Consider the following 13787-nt stretch of genomic DNA (forward strand, 5'->3'; position numbering starts at 1 on the left):
CTCATTACAAAATCCATCTCTATCTCCTCACCGGTGACAAGAAACGAGAACCCTTCCCAAAACCAGTTTTACTCTTTAAACAAAGAAAACAATCCCAACTACCCCGATTTCACAAACTCATTTCTTTTCACACAAAAGCTATCCATATACTTAGTTTATATCGAGGAAAACTACAATGCAAAACATGAATATCATATATATACATGCATGCTTGATACGCAAACAATCTATTACCAATTTAAACAAATCAAATCAAATCAAATCATGCATGAAAATAAGCATGCTATATATTGGTATGTAGGTTCCTACCTTAGCAAGCTCCGTTCTCCTCAAGCCCACTTAACCGAATCGAGTCCACTTAACCAATCCACTCAGATTTACTCCTATAACATCATATATACACGTTGGTCATTAGAATTTATAACTAACGAGAACTTTTATCTAACTTAAGCCGAGAAGAATCTCAACGCTACGAATTTGGTCTCAGTAAATGTTTTCCTCTAACTACTGTCAACAGCGCTACATGCCATTTCTAGCACTATTACTCTGACGGTCTCCGTGGCCTTTATGTTAATACCACTCCTATCAATTCCACTAACGATTAAGATTTTTCCCAACTCCAACTGCAAATAAATTCCACTCTTCAATTCATCTTAAATCTAGAAATAATTAAGGGGGTGTTCCTTATCAATCGTTCATCAATCGACCTAATCCTAAACAAGTATATAACTAACATAAACTTATCTAAAATAGAGTGAATATATATAATTCTTACTGAGTCGGTAGAAGAACAGCTCCCCTAGCTAGTCGCTCCAATCGATATCGCCAACTCAATCTTCTCCAAACAAGCTACCGACATTCAACAACCAATTTCAATTATTTTTTTTCAATACATCACAATCCCATCGAAATCGAGTTTAAACTATTTAATTGAGGCGAAAATAACTCACCTTTCACTTTGATTTCGCTTGGTACGCTGGAATTTCAAGGAGATTCGAATTCTCCCACTTCAGTTTAGTGTTTCTAGGGATTGGGTGCTTGAATTTTTGGGTTTGGATCGATTGAATTTGGGCGAATTGACTCTCTCTCTCTTATGGTTTAAGTGGTTGCGAAATTGGGGAAAAATTTGGGTTTGTGCGATTTTGTTTTACTGTTGGTTTGGTTTTTGGTTTGTGCGATACGTTTTTTTTTTTTTTTTCTTTACTTGTTTGCTAATTAAGGCCCAAGCCCAATATGCCCAAATTAGGCTTAAAGTCCTAATTAACTTCTAACCACCCACTAATTCGATTTAGCGTCTTAATTATTTTTCCGGCCCAACCAGCTTAATTAATTTTCTACATTCTATCCCACCACAGGCTATAACAATAACCCACTCATGCGTGTACGCTGTTAACTCGTGCCAGCTTCGAATGCAGAAAGCCACTAATTGACATTTTTGTCAAATTTTCGTATGCGAGTTGCTTACCTAACGTGGCTTATGAGTTGGAGTTAAGTTTCATTAAGTTATGTAACCCTGACCGACCAATTACATAAATGTCCCTAGGTTTGCTATGAAATTTATGAAAATACCCTAACGAGAATTTGAGTCTTTACATCCTACCCTCCTTAAAAGAAAATTTCTTCATCGAAATTAAATCATACCTTAGTTCTTGAACAATTCTGGATACCGCAATCTCTTTTCTATCGTATCTAGAATCTGAACTGGCCCTTCCGGATAGGTAATGTCTTCTTCTAATTCCAACGATTCCAAATCGACCACATGTAGGGGATCAGGCTCATACTTGCGTAGCATCAAAATATGGAACACGTTATGGACACGTGATAGCCTTTCCGATAACTCCAGCCTATATGCCAACTCTAAGATCTTCTGAATAATCGAAAACGGTCCCACATATCTAGGTGCAAGTTTCCCTTTCATCCCAAACCTCTGAATTCCCTTCTTCGGAGATACCATCAAAAATACCCTGTCACCTTCATAAAATTCCAAGGGACGTCTACGCCTATCCATATAGCTTTTCTGACAACTCTGGGCTGTGAGCAACCAATTCCGTATCACTCTAATCTTCTCGGTGGTGTCACTAACCATCTCTGGCCCCAACATAATACTATCTCCTGTTTCAGTCCAGCAGAGAGGTGTTATGCAAGGTCTACCATACAACGCTTCAAATGGAGCCATACCAATACTAGATTGGTAACTGTTATTGTAAGCAAACCCAGCCAACGCTAAATGAGTCTTCCAACTACCCTCGAAATCAAGGACGCAAGCCCGAAGCATATCTTCGATGATTTGAATGACTCTTTCCGATTGCCCATCGGTTTGCGGATGAAATGTGGTGCTGAATTTCAGTTTGGTTCCCAATTCCCTTTGAAGACTTCTCCAAAATGAACCGGTAAATTGAGTACCTCTATATGAAATTATCGATAATGGTGCCCCATGCAACCTCAGTACATCTAACATGTAGATTCTACTTAGCTTTTCAGCAGAGTAAGTAGTCTTAACAGGTATGAAATTGGCAGACTTGGTCAGCCTATCAACAATGACCCATATAGAATCCAATCCCTCACTGGTCCTCGGTAACCCGGATACAAAATCCATGGTTATATGCTCCCACTTCCATTCTGGAATCTCAAGAGGTTTAAGAAGACCAGGTGGTTCTATGGTGTTCAGCTTTCACCTGTTGGCATGTGGCACACTTCTTAACATATTCCGCAATGTGCCGCTTCATACCCGGCCACCAAAACTGACGACGCAGATCTCTGTACATTTTGGTACCGCCAGGATGAATGGTATACTTCGATCTATGTGTTTCCCTCAAGATATCATTCCTCAGAGAGTGATCAAACGGTACCCAAATTCTTCCTCTGAATCTGATACTTTCGTCTCCGTGTTTTTCCCAATCGACATCCTCGGCATTCTCTACATATCCTCGGTACCTAGGTCCATCCTTCGATGTATTCTGGGCATTCACAATCTCCTGGACTAAGGTGTTTTTCTCGCCACATCGTCATCCGTGCTAAATAACAAAGACTTCGAGGATCTCCACTTCTATTTCCCGTGATTTCAAAACCATAAGAAGTAGCAGACTCCAGCAATTGCCACTCTTTCATCATCATCTGAGCACAAACATGTTCTCGCTTTCTACTCAATGCATCGGCAACTACATTTGCTTTACCCGGATGGTATTGCAATGAGAACGTATAGTCCTCCATGTACTCAACCCACCTCCTCTGTCTCATATTCAAATCCTTCTGCGAAAACAAGTACTTGAGACTCTTGTGATCAGAGAATATCTCAAATCTTTCACCATACACATAATGTCTCCAGATCTTTAAGGCATGAATAATCGCAGCTAACTCCAAGTCATGAGTAGGATAATTCTTCTCATGGGCATTCAATTGTCTTGACGCATACGCTATCACTTGGCCTTCTTGCATTAAGACACATCCTAACCCGGTGTTAGAGGCATAAGTATAAATCTAATCCCTTGGTAAGTATACAACTTCAACCAAGTTCAACTCATGTTCATCCCCAAAAATCAACCAAAAACTATTTTTCCTAATTTTTTTTTTCATTTTTCATTTTATCTCTAACTATTACAAAAAAGTTCCACTGGTTTATCCTACTTTATTACAAAATCTAGGCTCTTAAATCAACTCAACATAAAAAAACATCTGGATCTGGCAAAAACTGGACCATAGTGTGCTTAGGTGGACCGGTGGTCGCGCACAATGCCTAGCGCGGTCGCACACTGGGTCCAGCCAAATTGCTTCGTCTCGCGGCAGCAACTGCAACTCCTCTCCATATTTTGATTTCTGAACCTGGTATTGCAAAAAAGTAAGTTAGTAGAGAAAAATAACGCAATAAAACAATGAAAATGAAAAAAAATAAGGAAAACAAGTGAAAAGATAATAATGTTGCTTCCCTTTTTAGATGCTCAACCAAACATTCTTGCTCCTTCAATCCATGACGGAGGCGCCATTTGAAGTTGTATATATTGGTAATAACTTCAAAAGATTGTAAGAAGTGAGGTTCATCCTAGATTGTTTAGAGTTTGAATGGTTGGGAGTTGAAGAAAGGAAGGTGGGATCTTAGTTAGGACAAGTTTTTGGTTCTAAGTTATGAAGAACAATGAAAATTAAAGTTGTTTTGAAGATTGAAAAGACTTAAACTTGAAAGAAAATAAAAAGAATGATTGATTGAAGAATAACACAAAGAAATAAGATTGATTGATTGATTGAAAATGTAAAAACAAGAACAATATTGAATTGAAAAACAAGAAAGTAAATGACTTAATTGAAAAACTAGACAAGAAAATAAATCTTACATGACACTAGGTTAAATCTAGGTGCATTATCTCTCCCTAATTTTTAAATTATATACCCCTACTTTATGCCTTTTATTGATTTGCCCTTCTCCATTACTTTTGAGACACATCACACTCCACTTTATGCTTTTGCTTTTCTTTTTGCTTTTTGATTTCTTTTTTACCAAGGTAGGTTTTGAGAATGCCATATTTTGAGATAAGAGCCTCCATCTCTGGTCTTCTGAGTTGAGGGCTTTGACTTTGACTTTTTCAACACTTTTTCATAGCAACTTCTGGTTTTCATAATAAATGTGATTAAGGCTCCTTTTGGTGCTAAGATGCAGCTTTTATGATAAGTGGTCTGAATTTCTCTGTAACTTGAAAAAGGCAATAATAGCTATGAGTTGTCTTTTCATTAAGCGTAATGATCAGTCCCCAAATGTGAGTTTTATTACCTTTACAATACTTCAATTATGCCCTTCTTATGTTTAATGAACATACAACTTATAGCTGTTGCTACCTTTTGCAGGATACAAGCTATTTAGGTCGTGTATTCCTAAAACGTGTATTTTAGCGCAAAAAGGATTGCTATTGACGTTGCTTGGGAAGATTCTAGTTTATGAGCAAAAATGCCGAAAAGTCAAAGTCAACTCTCAAGGACTCATGACTAAAAGCTGAAGACTCAAGGACTCAAAGCTAAAAGCCATGGACTCAAAAACTTAAAGCCAAAATCAAGAATTTAATTGTATGGGCTAAAGTCAAAGCCCACAAAGCTTAATCTTATCCTCAAGGTTGTTTTTAGAAGAAGGGGTAAATATATAATTGGTGTCCTATATAAACCAAAGTAGTAGAGAAAGAACCTTACCCTAGAATTAATCTTTGGTCATTAGGAGTAGATAATATGTTTTAAATTAATAGTGTAATTTGTTATTTACTTGTTTTCCAATTTTATGTTCTTCAAGCTTTAGTGGTTAAATCAAATTCTTATTATTTTCAATACTAGTTTTCAATCTTGTCTTCAATACAAAGTTTTCATTACTTTTCTATCTTTGATTAAATCCCAAAAACACTAGTCATACTCATTTGACAAGTTCAAATGAGTATAACTTTGTGAGCAAGATATCCATCAAAACCATTTTCATACATATTTTTCTATCAAACCAATAGTTTAATTAAGATTTCAAACCATTCTAGATAAAGAACTAGTGTTTCCACCATTAAAACCTTAAGAACAAGAGTAGCGAAAGACTAGAAAGTGATTTTTCAACCATCAAACCATTCCTCCAAACAAAGGATTTAAAATGAACAACACAACCCAACACACCACTATTCTCAAAAAATCAAATGGCACGGCCGTCATGGATCCAAATGGAAAGAGGAAGATGGAGGAAAAAATCACTCTTTGAACTCTTCTTCTCAATCTTATTTTCAAATTTTTCAAGTTTTTTTTTCCTTAATTTCGCTAATGATGTTTCTTTTTTGCGTATTTCCAGTATACTTATGAGTAAACGGAGCCAGAGAATAGCACGAGAAGATTCACCAGAGACTGGTGGAGAAAGACTAGCACAAATGGAGCAAATAAACCTGCGTTGCGCCTGTCACCCACGCGTTCGCACTTGTCAAACATGAGCCCACACCTCGTTCACCCGTTCCCATGATAAGTGCTCAAAAAGTGCATTTTAACCTTCGATTATGCCTCTTGTTTAGCTATCTTAGTGGACTAATAATGTTTGTAAGTTATGTTTTATGATTCTACAGGTGAAAAAGAGAGTTTTGTGGAATATTAGAGAAAAAAGGGCAAAACAGAGCAATTCGGAGCATTAAGAATCACATGGGAAGCCCGTGGACAATCATAGAGAAGGCCAAGGGTTGAAGCTATTAAAGATGCGACTTGGACCTATTTTAAAGCCTATTTGGAAGCCTAAGGCAAAAGGATTCGTTGCTTGGACCAAAGCCCACAAAAGAGGATAGGAGGATAGAGCAAAAGGGGGAAAATAGACTTCCGTGTCTCGGACGCAAGGATCGTGCGTCCAGACGCATGAACCGACACTGTAGCCACTTCCTTCTCAGTTTTGGAGACAAAGTTGGACTCTGAAAGAAGTTGATTTGTATTAGGAAACCAATGGCGGTTTGGAATGCTTCTTGAACTCATTGTAACCACTATAAATAGAGGACCTAAGTGCCTCATGTAACTCGCTAATTCACTTATATTCTTGTCTCCAGAACTTGAGGCAGAGAGAGATTAATAATAAAAGATTTGGTTTTAACTAGTCGAGTCTTAATAAATTAGTCTTTCTAGTCTTATGTTCTTCGACTCTTCTTCTTTTCCTTCTTCGTGTTCTTCCTTCTTCATGGAAGGCTAATCTTCTCCTTTAAGGGAGGAGATGAAGCCGGTGCTTAAGGTTTGATGATTCTTCTGGTTCATGGTATTCTTCAATCAGGTTAGTTCTTTATGTTTTTAGTTATTAGTTCCATTGCCCACACCAGGGGATGGAAGTATAGAATAGGGTTTACGTTTTGCAATATTAATATTATGCTAGTGTTCTTTACTTTTCTTCTAGTAGTATAGTTATTTAGAGTTAGGGAAGTATTCTTTGTGTTTCCTTAGAAGGGATAGCTCAGGGAGTGGCTGCCTAGGGGTAGTATTCTTTGTGTTTGCCTTAAGTGGTGATTCATTGAATGGCCGCCCTATTAGGAAGTACTCTTTGATGTTGCTCTCAGTAATACATTGAATGGCTGCCCGAGCTTACATAAAAGGAAAAAAGATATTAATAGCATAAACATAGGAACAACCTTAAGTAGAGTTAATTGTTAACGATGTTTCGTCCAAGAGGGCATTGGCACTCGCTCGATTGTCTAATTATAGTCTATTTGTGAGAACAACCATGAAGCAGAAGGTCACAGATCAAAGGTATCGGTGGATTCTAATCTCTTGAATTCCCTCTCTTATAAATTCTCAATAGTTTAGTTTGTTTAGTTTAGTTTAGCATTAGAATCTAAAATCTCTACAATCATAGTTTTTAATCCCTCAAACCCCCTTTCCAGTCCTGTCCTTCACATAACATACACTTAAAAGTGGAACGATACCCTACTTATCTTTTACTTATTGAGGGATAATTAGGTTTTGATATGCTTCTATTTTGTCCAACAACCATCATCTATCTACATCATCCATATACCATCTCAATAACACAAAAAAAGAAAGTGTGTCAAATGGCGCCGCTGCCGGTTTAAGTTGTTTATATTTAATATTTTCTTCCAAGATTAGAACTTTGGATCTTGAGGTAATTTTAGCCGCATCATCCATCCTTTTAAGAAAGAAAGAAGTTTGAAGGACATCTCGAAGACCAGATCTACCATCTAGGTTAGTCGAATCTTCATTCTATTTATTTCATTCTTAGTATAATTGTATCATAGTTTAGTATTATTGCTTTCTAGTATAATTGTATTTAAGACCTTTTCAACAATTAAAGTTGTAAGCCAACACAGTGAAACATCAAACTCTAGTGTTTCTTGTTTGAATCTTGACAAATGGACTATTGTCTGTGGGCCGTGGTACTTAAGCAATCCAAGTGATTCACCATAACCCTAGAAGAGACAACTTTAGACAACGGGTAAGATACTAGCTGCAAAGCCCAACCCAGTTGAATGAAAGTAGTTTTGCATTTTAATATAATTTAGAATAATTTCATATTAGTTTAATTGCATTCAGGCATAGTAGGATAGTTTTTCGTCATTTTTGTATAACATTTTCTAATGTATGCCTCGTCGTCCATATCATCGTCCGGTAAGAACACAACAGTGGACAAGGTTTAACAACCGACTCACAAGAATACTAGACGAGATTGATACAATGGCTGCACGCAATGATGGAGGTGTTATAGACCCCAATAATCCTGAAGTTATCCCACCCATGCAAGCACAATAGAGGAAGAAGCTGAGTGATATCTATTTGCCAATCATTGGAGACCCACCCAGTAGTATTGTTTTTCCAGAGACAGAAGCTAACCAACTTGAACTTAGAGTATCAGTAATCTCTATGCTTCCAATGTTCAATGATTCAGACAATGTTCAGCCTTATGTTCACATGAACAAATTTCTATCAGTCCTCAGAACTTTCAAGAACCAGAATATCAGGGATGAGAGTATCAAGTTAATTCTTTTTCCACTCTCACTCGAAGGAAAAGCATCCAAATGGTTAACTGCACAGCTGATCAATTCAATCAACAACTGGGAGAAGTTGAGAACAAAGTTTATGAACAAGTTCTACCCACACCAGAAGACAGATGCCATGCAGCAAGCCATCAACAATTTTAAAGGGAAGGTGGCTGAAGAATATCATCAAAGCTGTGAGAAATTCAATAATCTGCTAGTCTCATGTCCACATCATGGTTATGATAAGAGCACACTGGCTCGTTTTTTCTTTCAAGGACTTTCTACTATGAACAAGCAGATGATACAGTCAATGCATCAAGGTAAGTTTACATCATTAGATGGAGAAGAAGCCTACAACTTTCTATAGAATTTAGCTGAAGACACTCAACAATGGAGTATTAGCAACGAGGACGTAGCTAGAATGGAGGGGGTGCCAAAGCAATTTGGCAACCAAATTCAAGAAGACCCAAATCAAGCAATGCTGTCAATTATGGCAAGCCTATCAACATGACTTGAAACTCTGAACAAGAAGTTTGATCAGTTTTCCATGAATCCTCCAAAAGCAAACAATTTCCAAGCTAAACCTCAGCCATCCAAGCCTTGTTATGCCAGTTGTGAGCTATGTTCTGATGAAGGCCACACCACTGAAGAGTGTTTATACTATCTGGATACTAATGCAGAGACATGTAGTGTCAACTCTTTAGGAAGAAATAACCAGTTCAATCAGAGACAGAATTATTGGAAGCCACAAAATACAAATCAGAAGAATTTTCCTCAAGGATTCCAGAATCAGTCAAATCAGTTCCAAAATAACCAGTATCAATTCCAAGACCGCCAACAACCATATAGAAATCAACAGCCATACTAGAACTAGCAATACCAAGCCAACATAAATAGAGAGTTAGTACCAGATCTTATGAGTGGATACACTGCCCCTATGTCTCAGTCGAGTAAAGTAATTATCCCATATCTGGAAGACGTTATCACCACCTTTATAAATGAGCTGAAACGCTGAAACGGACAAATCAAAGAATCCAGAAGATGGAGAATAACTTTAGTGTTATTCAAGGCCAGATAGGGCAAATCACTGCCACCTTGATAGAGAGATCAAAAGGAGCATTACCAAGCCAGCTGGAGCCAAATTCGAAAGGAAGAGGTGTCCTATAGGTGGATAACCTGGAGATTACTCAATCGAATGACCAAGTTAATGCTGTCACCACTCTGAGGTCAAGCAAGAAGGTTGATAACAAGATTGTCTATGAACCTAGAAAGGATTATGAGGAGCCAAAGGTAACTTATGTTCCCACCATCCCACCCAGTTCTAATATTCCAGATATATCTAGTGTTGTGCCACCTACTGAAGAAACTGTTGCAAAGAAAATTGAAGGAACTACTGTGGAAGTAAGTAAGAAGAAGCCATCATGAATGACTCCACCTGTCACTCCACTATCTGTTACCAAGCCAACCGAAGCCGAAAGAAGAGAACTGATATTGAAGAATCCACCAACACCGTTTCCTTCGAAACTGGTGAATACCAGAAAGGATGACCATTACAAGGAGATTTGTGATGTATTTCAGAATTTGCAGATTAATATCCCATTTTTGACCGCCATCAAGCAAGTTCCTTCGTATGCCAAGTTCGTGAAAGATCTAGTGAAGAAGAAGACCAACATTCCGAAAGAAGCTTTTATCGCTCAAAGATGTTCATCGCACCTACAGAATCTATCGGTTGTGAAACTGAAAGATCCTGGAAGTCCCACTGTTACATGCATAATTGGAGATTCTTTGGAGGAGCAAGCTTTATTAGATTTGGGTGCCAGTGTGAATCTTCTACCATATTTCATCTATGAGAAGTTGGGCTTGAATGATCTTAAACTGACTGATGTTACTTTACAGTTGGTAGATAGATCAGTGAAGATACCTAGAGGAATCATTGAAGACGTCATAGTCAAGATCGAAGATTTCTATTATCCAATTGATTTCATAGTACTCGACACAGAACCTACATCTAGTAGGCAGATACCAATCATTCTAGGCAGACCATTCTTGGCCACTACAAATGCACTCATCAACTGTCGAAACGGTAATATGACGTTATCCTTTGGTAATATGAGAGTCGAGACCAATGTTTTCCATATGTTACAGCAACCACAGGAAGTGTGTGCTGTGAACGAGGTATGCATGATTGAAATGTTAGCACAGGATTATCTGACTCATTCATATCCTGCTGACAAGTTATTGAAAGCTCTGATAGATTCAGACTGTGAGGAACTTAGTGTCTAGGCAATCAATGTGATTTTAGATTCATCACCTGTCATGGATGACAACAAGTTCAAAGAAAAGTTTGAATCACCTATGCCTGATAGACCATCTAAAGAGCTTAAAAAAGAGCCCCCTAAGCTAGAATTGGAGCCTTTGCCGTCTACACTCAAGTATGTTTTCTTGGGAGATTTGGGAACATACCCAGTAGTCATTGCATCATATTTGACTGAGGAGCAGGAATCCAGGTTAGTAGCACTTTTAAAGGAATACAAGTCAGCTATAGGTTGGACAATTGATGATATCAAGGGGATCAGCCTTATGATAGTTCAATATAGGATTCATTTGGAAGAGGATTCCAAGACTTCTAAGCAACCACAGAGGAGGCTTAATCCGAAGATGAAGGAAGTAGTTAGAGAAGAGGTCAACAAACTCCTTGACGCTGGCATTAACTACCCTATTTCTGATTGCAAATAGTTTTCTCCCAACCGCTGGAAGGTGGCCCCGGCATTCTTTAACCCAAATGGAATTCTTGTGTAGCAGTATGTACCCCCTTCAACCACAAAGGATGTCTTTTCCAGATCTGGACCGTACATCGCGACCTGATTATATCCCATTGATGCATCCATAAATGAAAGTATTTTGAATCCTGTCGTTCTGTCCACTAACTCATCAACTCGCGACATAGGGTAACTTTCTTTAGGACATTCCATGTTGACGTCTGTGAAATCCACGCATATATGTACCTTGCCATTCTTCTTAGGTACCGCGACTATGTTGGACTGCCAATCTGTGAACTCCACCTCTCTGATTATTCCCGCCCCTTTCAACTTCGCGACCTCCTCCCGGATTCCTTCGGCATATTTTGGCCTCACACTCCTCATTTTCTGTCTCACTAGTTTCGTGTCTTCCCTCATGTGCAACCGGTGACATGTGAAGCCTGGATCCAAACCCATGATATCCTTAATGGCCCATGCGAACACATCTTTGTTCTCTGACAGACACTGCACCAGCTTCCCTTTCCACTCCTCTGACAAATTGGTCCCTATTGATGTGAATTTCTCTTCCTCCCCTACTCCCAGATTTACTATTTCAACCTCATCCAGAGTCTTCGGTCCCACCGCGAGTTCCTCTTCCTCGCCCGTGGTCGCGATCTGTAATTGCTATGCTTGCCTCTTCCTGGGGTTGGATGACTCTCCTTCGTTTCCACGAACCATCCCCTTTACTGTCCCCTGGTGGCTGTTCTTTGCTGCCACTTGATCACTGCGGACCTCATACATCCCTGTTGGGGTGGGGAATCGTATTACCTAATAGTACGTGGACGACACTACCTTCATCTCGTGGATCCACCGTCGCCCCAGAATTGCATTGTATTGGGAATTGGAGTCCACCACCATGAATCGAGTAAAGACCGTTACCGGACCCGTTGTCACTGGCAACAATAGTTCTCCCATAGGCTCCATCATACTTCCATTAAATCCATATAAATTAGTCCACGGAGGTCTAAGCTGTATGGGATCAATTCTCATTTCGTCCAAAGTGCCTCTGAATAATAAATACACTGCACTACCACAATCAATCAACACCCTCTTGACCATGTAATTACCCATTGCCACCGTGATAACCAAAGCGTCCTCATGGGGGAAATCCACGGTTTTCAAGTCCGCGCTAGTGAACATAATCCGTTCCCCTCCTTTCGCCGACCAGGACTTGGGTCGCGAAAATCCAGTTACTTCGTTGATCTGCTGGATACTCGCAGTTCTCCTTATCTTTTCTCTGTGGGCGTTATGACTCAGAACCTCCCTGCTGAAAATAACATTGATGGTTCTCAATATCCTCCCCTGAGCCGGTATTTTCTCCTCATTCGGGACACTTACTACAAACTCTCTCATCATACCCTTCTCAGCCAATCTCTGAACCAGCCATTTCAATGCATAGCAGTTATTAGTTTCATGATTTTGTATCTGGTGATATGCACAGTACGACTTGTTTGGCATTTCCATAGGGTACTCCACGGTCCTTCATACCCCTCTAGATTCTTTATCAATGGCAAGATCTCACTCAGTAGCCTATTCAATGGCATTTTTTTTTGGTTTGCGATACGATTTTCTCTCTCTATTCTCCCTTCGTGCTCCCTCCCTACTCCTCTCCGGCCGTAACGAATAGCCGCGGTACCCTCCATTTCCTTTATCTGACGACTCCGTCTTTCGGTGACCCCCGTCCTTTTCCAAGGATAACACTGTCTTCCCTTATCTTCTAGAATCTTTTTGCATTGTGTCCTCATACCTTATGTATTTTTCCACCCGTGGGTATAATTCATGCAAAGTCGCAACCTCATTCTTGGCCAATGACTGATGTACTCCCGCTCCTGGCCGCAGTCCCCTTTCAAATGCTATTACCGCTGTCCTTTCATCCAAGTTCTCCACCTTCAACGTCTCGGCCTTGAATTGACTCAAATAATCCCTTACCGACTCCGCTGATTGTTGCCTAGCATTGAACAGGGCCGCGATATCCACCACCCTTCTTTTCTGATGTATGTAATGGTCTATAAACGCCTGCTCTAACTCCTGAAAATTATTTATACTCTGTGAAGGCAATCGATAGTACCAGTCCGATGCTCCCCCTTTAAGGCTAGCTGGGAACATCATGCATCGCAGCCCATCATACTGCGCTTCTTGCCAGAGTGGAACTTGTTGTCTAAAGTGATGAATGTGATCTGCTGGGTCCCCCTTATCATCATACCTTTCGAACCTGGGTTGGTTGAATAATTTTGGCACCTCCGACGCCCATATAGCGTCCGCCAACGGATTGCGATTTAGGCCCGCCACCACTTGACTAGCTGCTCCCATTTGAGTATTCGCCTATTGTAGGTTCGCCTCCTGATCGTTATTTATCATCTCCTGGACTTGCTCCATTGTGAGACCAGCTATCGGGTTGTCCACGAGGTTCAGCCCCTCTTCTTCATTCTCTGATTCCTCACTTGCTTCCGCTTACCCTTCCTCCTCAGCTGTTTCTCTTTCCTTTCTTAACGCCTCATTCTCCTCTCTCAATCTTTTGATCTCCTCCTGC

General features: G+C 39.6%; 1 protein-coding gene across 1 annotated transcript; it reads right to left on the reverse strand.

Moving 5' to 3' along the window:
• Window positions 1-12967: 12967 nt before the first annotated feature.
• On the reverse strand, window positions 12968-13567 carry LOC147476236 (uncharacterized). Its single transcript, XM_086585666.1, has one exon. It carries the CDS (start codon window positions 13565-13567, stop codon window positions 12968-12970), a length of 600 nt encoding a protein of 199 aa, XP_086441792.1.
• Between the last annotated feature and the right edge of the window lie 220 nt (window positions 13568-13787).

Source organism: Coptis chinensis, chromosome 9 (genome assembly GCF_015680905.1).
Source record: "Coptis chinensis isolate HL-2020 chromosome 9, ASM1568090v1, whole genome shotgun sequence".
NCBI lineage: Eukaryota > Viridiplantae > Streptophyta > Magnoliopsida > Ranunculales > Ranunculaceae > Coptis > Coptis chinensis.